Source organism: Platichthys flesus, chromosome 20 (assembly GCF_949316205.1).
Source record: "Platichthys flesus chromosome 20, fPlaFle2.1, whole genome shotgun sequence".
NCBI lineage: Eukaryota > Metazoa > Chordata > Actinopteri > Pleuronectiformes > Pleuronectidae > Platichthys > Platichthys flesus.
The window spans coordinates 4,841,479-4,855,873 of NC_084964.1; the positions used below are offsets into that span (position 1 = coordinate 4,841,479).

Consider the following 14,395-nt stretch of genomic DNA (forward strand, 5'->3'; position numbering starts at 1 on the left):
CACTTTCCCTTTGAATGTTGTTCTGTCTATAATGGGCCAACTGAGTAATTAAATACTTTTTTATTTAATCTCAGAGATTAACAAGCTGTTTCGTATAGTTTATTGAATTATTTGCACAAGAAGAAAAATGTAAAATTGACAATTTATAGATTGAGGGGTAGGGGTGCAGCCTCTCCTCTGGTTGCTTGGCAGCCTCACTGTGTCAGCTAGACTTCAGGAAGTCACCACTTTCAGCTAATTACTTTGTGTATAAACCTTTAACCACAATTTCTGAATCTTGCAGATTAAACTTTGGACTGTTGCATTGAGAGCAGCTTCCCTACTTTCAGTCTTCAAGTGTTACATACAGGTGTGAGAATTACATTGGTCTTATTTTGGAAATAAAGTGAAAAACTATATATTGGCGGCTCAAACTGCTGAACTATATTGTCAAGACAGAGAAGGGAAACGTGTCCGTGGGCACGGTCTTCCCTCCTGGCACCTGCCAAGAGATCCGCACCTATAATTCTATTTTTCCTTGTGCCTCAGGATCGCCACCGGAGCCAAACTCGCCTGTCCTCGCTCCAGCTCACAGACTCTCACCCTAAGCCAGGGATCAGACTCTCACCTGCTTGCCACAGCTCAAAATTAAAGACTCTTTTCATTCACAACCAGTTCCTCTCTGTGTCTAGTTCCGGGTCAAGTTACAAACAAAACCTCACAAATTTACCATTTACAATTTTCCAGTTTTCTTGTCGCTGCATTACAAGAAGTGCACACGGTGACAATGAGTTGACAGAGTCTTCTAACGAGCCCTAACAATGTCTTGGTGTTGGCTCAGCCGTCATCATACATAACCTCATTATATGATAATAGAATCTGCTCCTGTGCTTTGATTATCATGCCGGCTGATTAGTGACGCCAGTGATTGCTTCTCCCGCGGAACCTGTCAGCGCTAACAAACAGTGTGCCCGTCTAGCATCAATAAGAAAGGAGCAGCGCCATGGACGTGAACCGATGGAGACAATCAGGACTTTATTGATCAGGGCAATAAACACTATGGTTTGCCTTGAATATCAATACAGCAACGATTTTAATGAGCTGCTGGTTAATAGAAGATGTATGGAAGGGGGAAATATTGGAAAGCATAAGGGGACAGAGAGGCTTCAGAGAAGACAAATGATCCCATCTTTGTACGGTGTATCATTCGGTCACCAGTGCCAACAGGCTTTATGATCATCCCTTGAAATATGACCAAAATCTCACTATCATTTGTTGAGGAAGCTGGATGAGGATGTTTCTGTTCAGAATAACTAAAGCCAGGAGACAAGAGAGTGAAACCAAACAGGGTGGCCGTGACAAGGTGACTCGTCCTATTACAGGGTTTTTAAAAGGAGCAGCTGTATATCAGTCTGTCGCGCTGACTCATTCTCCTTCCATTCTTCAGTCCTTCTCTCTCTCTGTGTGTGTGTGTGTGTGTGTGTGTGTGTGTGTGTGTGTGTGTGTGTTGTCTGGGAAAAACAATTCTGCAATTTTGCCTAATGGTGAAGCTTTGGAGTTCCTGCAGTAAGTATTGAGCGAATGCAAACATTGTGCCGATAACATTCCTGCTGTTATAGATTAGCACCAGTGATTCCTTTAGCCTAATTATACTGCTGCAGAAGGTGAGCATGCCACACTAGGTATAGCCAGTTTGTAGTTAACAAGCACAGTGACCTGTGTTCATTATACAGTGTACTTAACTTTGGAGCAGCAGTGTCAGTGCTGTCCTTTACATCCCTTTAAATTACATTTATTATTCAAACTGGCTCTGCTTCCCAGTGTCTAAGAATACATTTTAAAGTGTGACTACTCCCTATGCTGCCAAATATATATTATTTTGTATATTTCCATATATGATCAGCTCCTGATATTCTTATTCAGGTCTGCTTACTGTGTCAGGCTAGAAAAACTCAACTTGTATTTGTTCATTAGGTAGTAATAATAGTATATTATAGGGGTCTGGATAAACATGCATGTAAAAGGTGATGTGAATGTTCGGCAGAGGCATTATTCCTGTCTTTTGTAACCCTGATCCTTTCAAAATCCTTCAGGATGTAATCAGACATCCACACTGTCAAGCAACCTGAAACAAGGTTTTCATTTTCAGATACTGTGATGTGAGGTTTTCACTTGACAGCACCAAGATGAATCTTCTGTTGCCGACTTGGTTGCAAAGAAAGCTGTGTAACAATATTGTGGAGCAAACATGTTTTTTTTATCTGTTTTCTCAAGTCATGGATTAAAGGATTTGACACCCAGCTCCCTTGGTCCGTGGTCCATTGTTGAAATGAAAGCCAGTGGCAAACTATGTGAGTCTTAGCGGGTCCCAGTGAGGGCATGCGCCATATGGTGGAGTCTCGCTACATGTACGCTGATCCAGCCATCAAAGCGTATTGTTTGTGCTTTGTTCAAGCTTCAAAGGGAATACTGGTCAACCTGGAAAACCGCACAGTCAAACGCAGCAGTTTGCCAAAGGGCTCTGGGAGGCAGGTATTCATCTCTGTGTAGCTCAAACTTTATCAGGAATACTGCAGAAACACATGCATGTGCATAAACAACCTGTTGGAACAGAGCCCAAACGGAGCTGTTCTAAAAGGTTGTGCATGTGGTGGGTGTAAGTAATGATTCAAATCAAGAGTTCCATCTTCTGCTCAGTTCTTAACAACACAAACAGACTGTTGTTATGTACTTAGAGTTACCTCCATGCAAATTGGTTTTGATTTCATCATCCCACAAAGGATTATAAATCAACTACTCTTGCTAAGCACTTGTTTTCCGTTTAACCTTTTTGAGGGAACTAGTTGGATGACTTTGGCCAGCAGACTGTTTACTGACTGCTGTCCAGTAACAGCCTGGTGAATATTGCTACAAACAGTGCATGTCTCTTAAGCTTGGGATTGGGACTGTAGCGAGAATGATTCTTGCAGTTTAAATTGAATGGAAGTTGATCTCCTTTTTTCTCTATTAAACATTTTGAAAACACAAAAATATTAATTAATAAATAATAATCTGCTCTAATCAAAGTTCAAACATTAACATGTCACTTTGATTTATTGATTAGCCCAGCCAACGGTTACTTCAAGGACCCCAAACACTAGGATCCTGGATGCTACTATTTTATTATCCTTAGTTAAGAAGGTTGTGTTTTCACCCCTGTCCTTTTGTCTCTTTATATGTTTGTCAGCAGGATGATACTGAAGGTCTACACTAGGTAGGCCAAGAAACAACCCATTACATTTGGTTGTGGATCTGGGCAAAGGTGTAGATCCACATCCAAATTGAAGTGTTTTTTTCTTATCAATGGAAACTGCTTGATGTGGCAACAGTAAGCTAACGGTCAATTGAAATAGCTTCAGGCAATCATGTTATGTCGCCCTTCAGTCGTTACAAAGGCCCAAAGAAGGAAACCACCATACCTGTCTGTCAGAGGAGTGATGACTAGTCGTGGTGTGTTGCCCAGGTATTCGTACGAGTAGGTAAATGTGGCATCACAGATGTTGGCAAAACAATGCCCCTCCTTCTCGCCCCAACAGTGCCTCAGCTGGGAGAGCCACACAAATGCCTGAGAATTGTCCACCTTAAAGAAAAATAAAACTAATCTGTACCAAAGATTGATAAAATACCAAACATAACAAGTGCTTTTCCACCTTCTGATTATGGTGGTGAGACACCTTGCTTGAATAACACAATGGTTACATCTTCACGAAAAATGCTGCCATCATGTCTGCAATAGAGTTTGTAAACGTTACGTTCTTCAACAAAATTTATGTCTTCCTGCTCACCTTCTGTACGATCAGCTTGTCCACCACGTCTCGGGCGTGGACGTCAATAGTGCAGATGGTCATCACCTTCTGCCGATCGCCCGGCGTGAGCTGGCCAACCAGCATGGAGATGAGGGTGTTGAGCTGGGTCACCTGTTTCTTGAAGTACTCCTTCATGGCGTTTTCATAGCCCTCCTCCAGCCGGATGAAAGCCATGCCAACGTCAGACGTCCACCAGATCTGAGAGCAGGTCAACGCCACCTGAATCCGAGGCAAAGAAAGGTAAAAATAGAAGTGATGGATTTAATGTAGATGGATTGCTGTTTTCAGGAATTTAAAAAAAAAATGATCTAAATGTGAAACAAATGTAAGAACTGAGCCAATAAAGCATATGGTCTCACAATATACCTTTGTGTTTTATACATAAAACTGGCAACCCCTCGCCTTTAGAGAATCGAGGTTTCTCTGTATGTGGGAGAATTTGGACTGAGATGCGAAGTTAGTTCATGACAACCAGGTCTGCTTTTGCTGATCAGTGTGAAAAGTCAACTTCAGTGAAGAGGCGGGCTGGGCACGTTTTATGAGGTCTGGTCATCAATCTGTCGGGGGTGTAATTGCGACTAAAGACCAGTTTCTATTCTCAGCCCTACTTTGATTTTCTTAGTAAAATCGTGCCAACAGTGTCCAGATGTCATCATCCACATGAGAGAAGATAAAAGGGTTGACCTGGACATTTATGCCACCTTATTTCATCACCATGCCCTCGCAACAACAAGCTTCATGAGGAGGTTTATACTTCTTTGCCCTGAGTTTTGCCCCTCAGGATACAGGCTGCCCTAATCTTCCAATATTAGATTTGCTTTTTTCACTCAGCCAGAGAGGAGGAGAACCTGCAGATTTAACGAAGAGCTGGAAAATGTACTGCTTCCTTGCTCACGAGCGAATCATTACATTTCCAAATTAAGTAATTGGTTTATTTATTACAGACCTGCGAGGGCCACAGTCATTGTCTTTTTTCCAAACAACTTTATTTCTTGATGGCAATCGGGACATGAAGAGTATTTCTATAAATTCAGAGACAACTTAGCAATCCTACCATGTATTTTGCCATTCAGAGCATCAAATACTTACATTTCAAATTATGGAAGTAGAGAAAACATTTCCAATAGTATAGCACACCTATATTTGTAGTTACACTATTCAGAATACTCAACTCTGTGTATAAAGTGTAAATGAGTGTATGGACTGGGTTGAAATGTCCATGGGAGACAAAGTACTATTTTTGGAACTGATCCATCAGATGTTGGAGAAGGTGACCAAATATAAAATCCCCAAAGTAAGTGTCGTCAGTTAAATCGATGCGTACTGAGCCTGTTTTTACCTGAGCTGGATAATCAAACAGCCACTGCTCTCTGGGTTTCTCCTCGTAGGCGATCACTGCCTCAGTCATCTCATGGCGAACTGTGTTGCGCATGGAGTCCATCACCCGGTTCAACCACACCTCCACCTTATACAAGGCACACACACACACACACACACACAGAGGCCCATGAATACAAATGTAGGAAAATATTGCATTGTCTGTAACGTAGGAACCAACGGGCTCTCTTATCATTGGACCGTAATGAGGTCATTAATAAGCATTAGAGTGAATGTGGAGTCAGGCAAATACTATGGGATGTAATGGAAAATTAATGGATTTATGGGCTTTGATATGCAAAACCCCTGAGGGGCAATGACAGACTAAATTTCATTCGTCTCCCTCATTGTGGGATATGATATCTGTATTTGCTACATATTTTCCTCAATGTCTTTCCATTACAGAAAATGGCAGGTAAGTGAATGTTCTATCGCCTAATAGAGACAAAGATAATGAGTCATTGGAAGTTGCGGCACCACAATTTTAAAGATGGAACAAAGTTCCCGGGTCTATTTTACCTGTCCAGTGCAGTCACAGGGCTGATAAAAGGGGACGTACTCTTCCTCTTTGCTGGACATGCCCAGTCCAATCTTAGTGGGCTTCCCTTCTCCATCCTCTTCAAATCGCATCTTAGCCATGTTGTCGAACAGCTTAGACAGATGCCTTTGGACCTGAGCAAACACACAGACACATTAAGCTCGGGCTCGATTTACACTCGGCTCACGGCCTGACCGGTATTTTCTTTGCCTGCCACTGCACAAATAAATAACATTTCATTACTGTTTTTCAGAGTTGTTAATAGAAGGGCAGGAGCTGTGTTCTGCTGCATGCCTGCTAACTTCCTCTTAAAGAGATTTAGTGGCATGTTGTGCTTTACAGTGATTTATTCCTACGAGCAGGAAATGCATAAGACGGTGTCCTGATGATGGAGGTTGATGTGGGCTGCAAGACTATGAGCAACATTGCCCCTGTGTGGGCACTGTGGGAACTACACAAGTCATCAGCATAGAGCAGAAGAGCCAAATGGTGCAGAGGAACATGGTTTTAAAAAGCTGTTAAAAAGTAACTTGTAGAATGTGCGGCATACAGTTTTTTTCTGACTCCTGCAAAACATTTCTTGCGACCCCCTCAGGCACATATAAGTGAAGTCACCTGGTGTGGGTTGGTCCCATTAGACAGGATGTCAAGCAGATCAGCTGACGAGACGAAGTAGAATCTCGGGAAGGCAAGACGCTTGGTGTCCAGGTATTCTGCCAGAGCTTTTTCACAGAGAGATAGTCTGTAGAGAAATATACAGTCAGCGTATTTGTGAGACTGCCCCTGATAACAGACGAAGAAGAAACAGAAAGAAGTCTTACACGTTCTGCATGTCCTCAAGCGTAGCAAACAGCCCTGGTTTATTGGTGGCCTCCACCACATTGGGAGTTTGATGCAATGCGATGGCCAGCTCTTTGAAACTGGTGTCAATTCCCTCAAATCGCATGGAGTCCTGCAGAGGATTTCACAAGGGAACACGGTCAGGGGATTTAGGTTCCCACAAGAGAGACGAGAGAATCACAGGTTTAATAGCAAACATCTGGGTTAAGCACAGCATCAGGGGAGCAATTTAAATAGTTGTTTAATCTCAGCTCTTGAACTGTATGGTCTAATTAATGCATTCCTAATTAACAGCTTTAACAGCCATGTTATCTGGGTTCATATGGCAACACAAGGGTGTAAGTAACCCTGCATGAATTGGCGCTTGTCACTGATGCATACCGGAAATATAGAGCTGTAAGTAATTGCGTGTGTGTGTGTGTTTGTGTGAGCATATGTATCCATCTAATCAGTTTGTGGTGGGATTTGTCTGTTACCTCAGGCAGCTGTTTGCGTATGTCCTCAGAGCCAATGAAGATGCTCTCTAGATGGGTCCACGTCCGCTGCACCTCGAACCAGATGGAGATGACCGAGTCGGCGATAGACAGTTTGGTCTGCCACGACGACACTTCCTCCAGGAAGTGCCCAATGTACTTGGACGTCATGAGGTTCTGCAGCTGGACCTGGTTGTCCTCCAGCGTCTCAATGAGCTCCTCGTCCGTGCGCAGCAGAGGCACCTGGGTGCGTTGGTGGGGCTCGTATTGGAACTGCATACCTGCGTACGATCGGTAAACTCAGTGGACTGGAAAAACTTTGCATTCTGATTTTAACAAAGTGTCCCCTCCCCATACCTGTCCATGTGGTATTGAGCTCGGCAAGGACCTTTTCCATCCCCATCTCTTTAACAGCCTTATCCACGATTCCTCTCACATCCTCTTCAAAGCAGTGCAGGTTGAGCGACAGCAGGTCGGCCAAAGTGGTATCCTGCTCACAGAAAATGACATCAGTACTTGGGCTGCATTATGGGCTGCATTACATAACCGGATAATATTAGTAACATATGACAGGTGAGCACAGGCTGTGATTGCTGGTTTCCGTTTAATAAGGGAAAAGCACGCATAACTGACAATCATCATCAAATCCAACTTCTCTCACCTACATCAAGAAATGATAAGCTTGCGCAATTTGGATACTTGCACGTGACAATAACTACGGAAAGCGCTTCCCACAGAATGAATTCCATCTATGTCAGTAGTGGGTCAAAGGTCACTCTCACGGTTCACAGACTTAAGAGTGAAAGATAAGTTCTACGTAAGAGAAAGAACTACATTGCAGCAGAAACTAGCCAGTGTTACGGGACCAATCTCAACATTTTGCAAAACATAAGGAGGACGCCACACCAGAGTTATGCTTAAAGCAAAATGTTTGTGTCAGCAGAAAACCCTCATTAAATAACTAGGAGAGTGTGGAGGTGTGGCCAGATAAATAAAAAATGAGAAGATCTGGACGAGCCAGGTAGTGTGGGCTGTCAGACCCAGAAACTTCTCCCTCACTACCTGAGTGAAATAACTAACCAGAAACAGGACTTACTCAAAAGAAACAAACAAAGAGAAACAATATAATATGTGCCAGGATGATGGAGGCTGTATATCTATTATATTACTGAGCTTGAAACTGTGGACGGACATTAGAATAGACCCATGTTAAATATTCACAGGCTGCAAGTATTGCTCGTACAAAGGCAATACAAAGTTTAACTGACTAATAAGTGGCATAGGTTAGAGCTCTGCACTGTAGCTGCTTGAGCTAACTTTAGCATAAGAGAGCCTTTAATATCTCATTTCACAGAAACGTTCATCCATCTATCATCTGTCCCGCTTATCCTTTTGATAGTCATTTCAGAGATATGAAATGTACATGCTTTTTGATTGTTGAGATAAAAAAGTGATCATCATTCAGCCCTGAGAAGTGCTGTGTAAAGCAGAGGAGAAGCCTATCGTAAAGACCTTTCAAAACCTTGAAGAAAATATGGCTGCTCTTCACTTTCAAACCAAGTCCAGCAATGTTATAAATCATTGTAACCAGTGGAGAAATATTTATGGAGAGCGTCTAACGATAAAAAAGTTATTTTAGAATTTGTGGGTCCAACCCTTATACCGGAGTTTGGTGGTAAAGACTTAAAAGTGAACAGGTCCAACTGTCCCCTGTTACTTTCCTTTCCGATAGTTGGCCAGAGCAAATTTTATAAGGTATTTTGGCACACTATTAATACCTTAGTTCATTTCAAATGTCAAAAGTTGCACTAATATTCAACAATAAACACATTCACCCAAAGCAATGAACAGAATTAGAACAACAGAGTGCTCGCATTACGTATCTTTAAGAATATATTGCTAACCTCATCCATGGTGAAGCTGACTCCAGTGGCGGCCATCAGCTGATCCCAGTGGTGGGCTCGTATGGCTGGGTTCTGGAGCTCCCCCACAGCCCGGAGGGAGACAAGGAGGTTTTTCACCCTGCTGTCGAGACCCCCGAAGGCGTCCCACGCTCTAGCCTAGGGGGGCAGAGGGCAGGAATGACTTCAAGTATTTTTGAAAGGCTTCTGCTCGGAGCCACAATTTCAGATTTAATTAAAGATAAACTAACTAAGTTGACATTTATTCAGTTACACATAGAGGCCTTGCTCAAGGGTACGCACACACAGTTGCATAGAGAACATACCTCCATCAAGGTGCAACAGCCTATATTTCATTCAAGCTGCACCAAATGTTACACACTTATAAATATCAGTTCCTTAAATGTGCCTGCAACTTCCAGGAATTATTTCGCAATGAGTTTGTTGAAGAGGCAAGTCTCCATCTGACTGACAGTATTACCTCCATTGAGGAGGTTAGGGTTTCACCCCTCTCTGTTCGGTCACTTTCTTTTACGTTGCAAAAGGATGTTTAGATTCCCAAGGAATAATTCATGGTTATTTATGGTTATTTATGGGCCCTGATATTGATAATACAATTTGGAACATATCCAGAACGAAATCCAGATCAGAAATGTGGTTTCAGGGAAGATTTTTTCAGCAGTTGTATGGTAACGAACAGGCTACAAACCTGTAACTACCACCAATGTTCGGCTGAGATAATTTTGAATAAGTAGGGAATTGGTGTTGAATCTAAGGGAATTTTGGGCGTTGGCAGAGGTATGAGCTCTTTACAAATACTTTTAACAAAATGTGTTTAGAATTTAAATTCTATTTTTGTTGACGTCTGGGGTAACAAGAGTGTAAACTTCCTCCAAATAAAATGAAGCATAAGATGGAGAGGCAGCTTAAACTCTGACAGCATCTAGGATGATGGAAGAATAACTGTTCAGAGAGGGGTTCACTGAATGGTCAATTGCAGTTGCAAATAAATTATTCATCTAAGATTTTCAAGATTATTTGTCCTCTTCTTCTCCGCCTAGCAAACTTTTCAACCTCCATACTACTGCATGTTATCCATCCTGGTCTTGCCCAATCTCCCCCCTCACCTCTTTATCCAGGCCCCGTGTCTCTTTAGCAAAGCGTTTGCACTCCTGCTCCATGTCCTCCACCTGGATCTCTCTCCACAGAGTTGTCGTCCACCCAGCGATGCTAAACTCCACCGTGGTGATCATGTCCCACAGCTTCTTCAGCATGCCCACCTCAAGCCTTGGGGATGAAGTGACAAAGTGAATTTAACTGAATAACACTGAATGTGAATGTCAAATAAGATCCCCACTGCAAAAGACTTCACATTTTGCACAGGATTGGTATCTTGGGCTGCCAGCGTCGGGCTTTACCTGCATTGTCGGAGCTGTTTGAACTCTGAAACGTGGACCTCAAACAGGTTGGCCGACTTCACCAGAGACGCCATCACAGCCTCCCGCTCCTGGATCTGCTGGTCAAAGGCTTCCAACATCTCAAAGGGGCTCTCGCTGTCAAACCTGGTCAGATGCACAGAAGCACCCGTCACATTTGCACAAGCCCAGTATAAATCAAGCTGCTTATGAACGGCTGCAGTTTAGCCTGACTTGGCTGCAGCATAACCACTGTGACAATTAACAATGACATTAATGGGGGAATAATCACCAGGTTATTAAGGGACCAATTACACACATAACTAATCTGACAATTATAACGAAGCATCGCTACCTATGAATTAATTATCTTTATGTGAAGATTCAATTAGCCTTGTCGGATGTGACCTCCAGCCTCAAGATAACACTTTGCTATTATCTTGTGAGAAGGCGAGGCAAGGTGACAGTCTTATCTTTTCAAAGGTTCTCGCTGAACGGAGTCAGTACTGTAAATTAAGTAGCCTTCACTGAAATACTGAGGAAAGTCTGGTTCAAACAGTATCACACCTCTCCATTCACCTCCTATTGATCATTTATAAGCTGCAGAATTGCAGAATAATATACTAGTAGCAGATGATTGGTCCTTTTTAACGGTGAATTAATACACCCACATCAACTGTAGCATATTTATTAATTATATTTCATATATTTATTGATGAAATCTGTTACTACTTCAACTGAACTGTCAGTGAAAGACCATCTTTTAATAAAAGCCAGGGTCTTGAGGGTGATGCTATCCCACTATATTTTATACATAATATAATGATGAAATATTTTCGAGAAACATATCTGCAAAATGTTCATTGTTCATTTGTTTCTTTATGTTATATAATATTCACTTGTAGCAACTATATGTCTTTTTTTTCATTATATTGAAAAAAAAGTTTAAGTTAAAAGGCAATGATGCTGATTTTTAATAGGATTTACTGGCCTGTTCAACCAAACTGAACTTTGACTTAAATATAGCAACCTTCCAGAAACATATCCAGTGGGAAATATATATATAAATATATATATATACATTTTATATCTTTGGATTCTGTAGTTATTTAATATGGTGCAACGTGGGTTTCAGTTGTCCTCACCTGAAAGGTCCATTTTGGCGGAAGTCCTCCCTGAAGGTGTGCTGCTCCACATCAAATGAAGCGACTTTGCTACGCAGGCTAGACACCTCACGGAGCTGCAGTGGCGCCACCTGCTGTTTGGCTGACACCGCCTGCTTTCTCACAGTGTTCCATTTGTCTGGCAACTCCTGCAGATCGACAGATAGATTTGATGCAGACAAAGGGAGATAAAAATGAAGAGAGAAAACGAGGGATGCAGGAGTGACAGATGATGAATGGCCAGGAGGAAGAGGGTGGAACAGGGACAGGCAAATGGAAGATGCAAAGTAAAAGTAAGAGAAATGGTTCTGTCTACGCTAAAAGAAACAGATGGAAGAGTACAAGCTGGTGAACGTGATCTGAAATGACTGAACACCGGCACTTACCTCTAACTGTTTGTAGACCACATCAGGCAGCTCCTGCTCATACACCTTCAGCAGAGTGATGGTTTCCTGCAGGGGCTCAAACATGGCGTCTGTGGTTTTTTGTCTTTCCTTAACAGCCAACAGGTGACCCATGATGTCCACCAATCCATCGTAGTCACCCTCCTTCACTTGTTGGCCCAGGCCATCCTTAGTCACGCAGATAAACTGTTCCAGGTCTGACAGGCTGGGGACGAAAGACTGATCATTATAGAGGTTCATCAATTTTACAAGAGCTTTACCTGCCATGAGCAGCACAACTGAAATCAGTCGTGAGCCCACATGATATCATCAGGGGTCATCTCAGTACAAAAATGGAGAAGACTATTTTTGAAAAGAAATCCTGCATTAAAAATTAGAGCTTGACAAATACAGCCATTGACTATGGACATGAAGAGAAAGTTATCTTTTTGAGGTCCTGACCCTCTGCAGTTCATCGCTACAGCATTTTATGGAATGAGTGGTGACATAGACTCCATTAAGACTGAGTATTCACACCTGTCCTGAGTGATACAATTACAAGTGGTCAGTGCTAAGTACAGGCCTGAAAGAACCAGAGTGCGTCCTGAATGCGATCACTCAAACCACATTCAGAAGAGATCTAGGACCAGGTGCACTTTGGCAGGTCGCCTTTATAGACTAGACGGGGAGATTATTGCATAGAACATGTTTTCACTTGAAAATCATTACAGATCAGTTTGTGTAACAACTTGACTATATGCCCATTGGGCACATTACTTTGTGCAAAATTGCTTTGAGTTGAAGTTTCCTTACATCCTTATCTTACTTGAAGTAAAACCCCTAAGTGTTTGAAATATTGCCTCACCTGTTGGTAACATTGTCAATTAGGTGCTGTTTGAACATGAAGCTCCACTTTTTGATGATGTTGAGCAAGGCACTCTTCATGATGCGGCCATCAACCTTCATCCACCCATTGAACACATGCACTGCCTTCAGACCCTGCACCTCTTCGTAGATCTTCTCATACCTACAGGATGATGACAAACAGTTTTCATTGATGTACATAAGGACTTAACCCTTAGGCTTATTTCACCCTATTGTCCAATCTTTTCTCCAAAATAAAATCCTATTCCAATCCTTTAAAGTTGAGATGAACATAAGAATAACTAGAAATTCAAGAGCAAACACAAATAAGTGCTCACTCGCTGCTTCACCAATACCCACTTGTCTATCGTGTCCCTGAAGTCATCCAGTGCTGGTGGGGTCTCTGGGACTTCATTATCTTCATCAACCTCCATCTCTTCGGCGGTGAGAAAGTGTCCATACTGGAGGAACTGACGCATTAACTTCTTCCTGTCATCCACGTACAGGAAGCTGTAGTGGTGCAGAGAGCTGCGATACTCACAGCACGTAACCATGACGCCCTGAACACGTTTCATGAGGAGTTTACGCATGTCAGCCAGGTCGGCCATGCCCTCCATGTCAGCCTGAAGATAAGGAATCACCAACCGCAGCATTTAGTCAGTAGAAGGGATATGCATTTAAGATATTACAACTTAAGGGAAAAAACAAATAGATGTTTTGTAGATATTGGAGCTGTATCACAAACAACAGTACCTGATAGTGGGGGAAGGGAATGTGCTGGGCGAGGCGTGGCACCAGTGAGGAAATTCTGAACACATCATTGATGAGGCTCTCCACCAACTCAAAGAAACCGTCCCCAGCTCCCGATTCCAGAGAGGGAGCGAACACCATGTCAGGAACCTTCAGGCTCAGCTGGGTCTCAAAAAGAGGGGCCCCACCAGTTCGCTGGTCTGGAACCAAAGGAAAAAAGTGGAAACTGTTAAAATAACACGGAAAACTCTTCTCAAGTAAGTAAGCATCCTGCCATCCTGCTTTGTCTCATGGTATTTCCCGTTGCCTTCCCCTATTGAGTCACCTGCAAAAAGCTTCCTGATCGTAAAAGCTTTTCTGAACCCAAACAAGAAGAAGGACAGGGAGAGGAGGATAATGAAGTGGAAGCAAGTAGGAGATGAACTGGATACTGTAACAGGCTGGCAAGGATTATCCACATCTTGAACCACGTCCCAATTCATCTAAACCCGTTGACAAAACTTGTGCCAGCAAACAGAAGTATTTCATGTCCACAGCCAATACAGGCAGACACCCAATTGACATCAAAAGCCCTGTGGACATGTTTTTCAGAGGCAGTCCAAATCAGTGCTGGCTGGGAGACAACTAGTTTATGGTGTAATCAAAGCAGTGAGTAGTGCTGAATGTTCTGATTTTACATTTATGGTTGGCGGCAGGATTTGAGGCTTTGAAATAACAATAGTAAGATCACTACAGTACTACAAATACTATGGGCTCTATTTTGTATCCAAGCACATTGCATAAGTGTATTTAAGGAATGTCCAAATCCTATTTTGCTAATGTAATGGTTCAATAGGGTTGCATTTACCGTTATTTAATCATGAGTGC

General features: G+C 42.5%; 1 protein-coding gene across 1 annotated transcript in view; it reads right to left on the reverse strand.

The window, feature by feature from the left end:
- LOC133931779 (dynein axonemal heavy chain 9-like) overlaps positions 1-14,395 on the reverse strand; it is a 114,264-nt gene that overhangs the window by 81,963 nt on the left and 17,906 nt on the right. Inside the window, exons 17-32 of the mRNA XM_062378732.1 lie at positions 13,532-13,728; positions 13,139-13,401; positions 12,780-12,941; positions 11,918-12,140; positions 11,514-11,680; positions 10,372-10,515; positions 10,081-10,240; positions 8,957-9,112; positions 7,410-7,542; positions 7,056-7,333; positions 6,561-6,691; positions 6,355-6,481; positions 5,721-5,873; positions 5,164-5,289; positions 3,804-4,043; positions 3,438-3,598 (exon numbers count right to left, since the gene is read on the reverse strand). Coding sequence (XP_062234716.1) covers positions 3,438-3,598; positions 3,804-4,043; positions 5,164-5,289; positions 5,721-5,873; positions 6,355-6,481; positions 6,561-6,691; positions 7,056-7,333; positions 7,410-7,542; positions 8,957-9,112; positions 10,081-10,240; positions 10,372-10,515; positions 11,514-11,680; positions 11,918-12,140; positions 12,780-12,941; positions 13,139-13,401; positions 13,532-13,728 — 2,821 coding nt within the window. The remainder of the gene's footprint in view (positions 1-3,437; positions 3,599-3,803; positions 4,044-5,163; positions 5,290-5,720; positions 5,874-6,354; positions 6,482-6,560; positions 6,692-7,055; positions 7,334-7,409; positions 7,543-8,956; positions 9,113-10,080; positions 10,241-10,371; positions 10,516-11,513; positions 11,681-11,917; positions 12,141-12,779; positions 12,942-13,138; positions 13,402-13,531; positions 13,729-14,395) is intronic.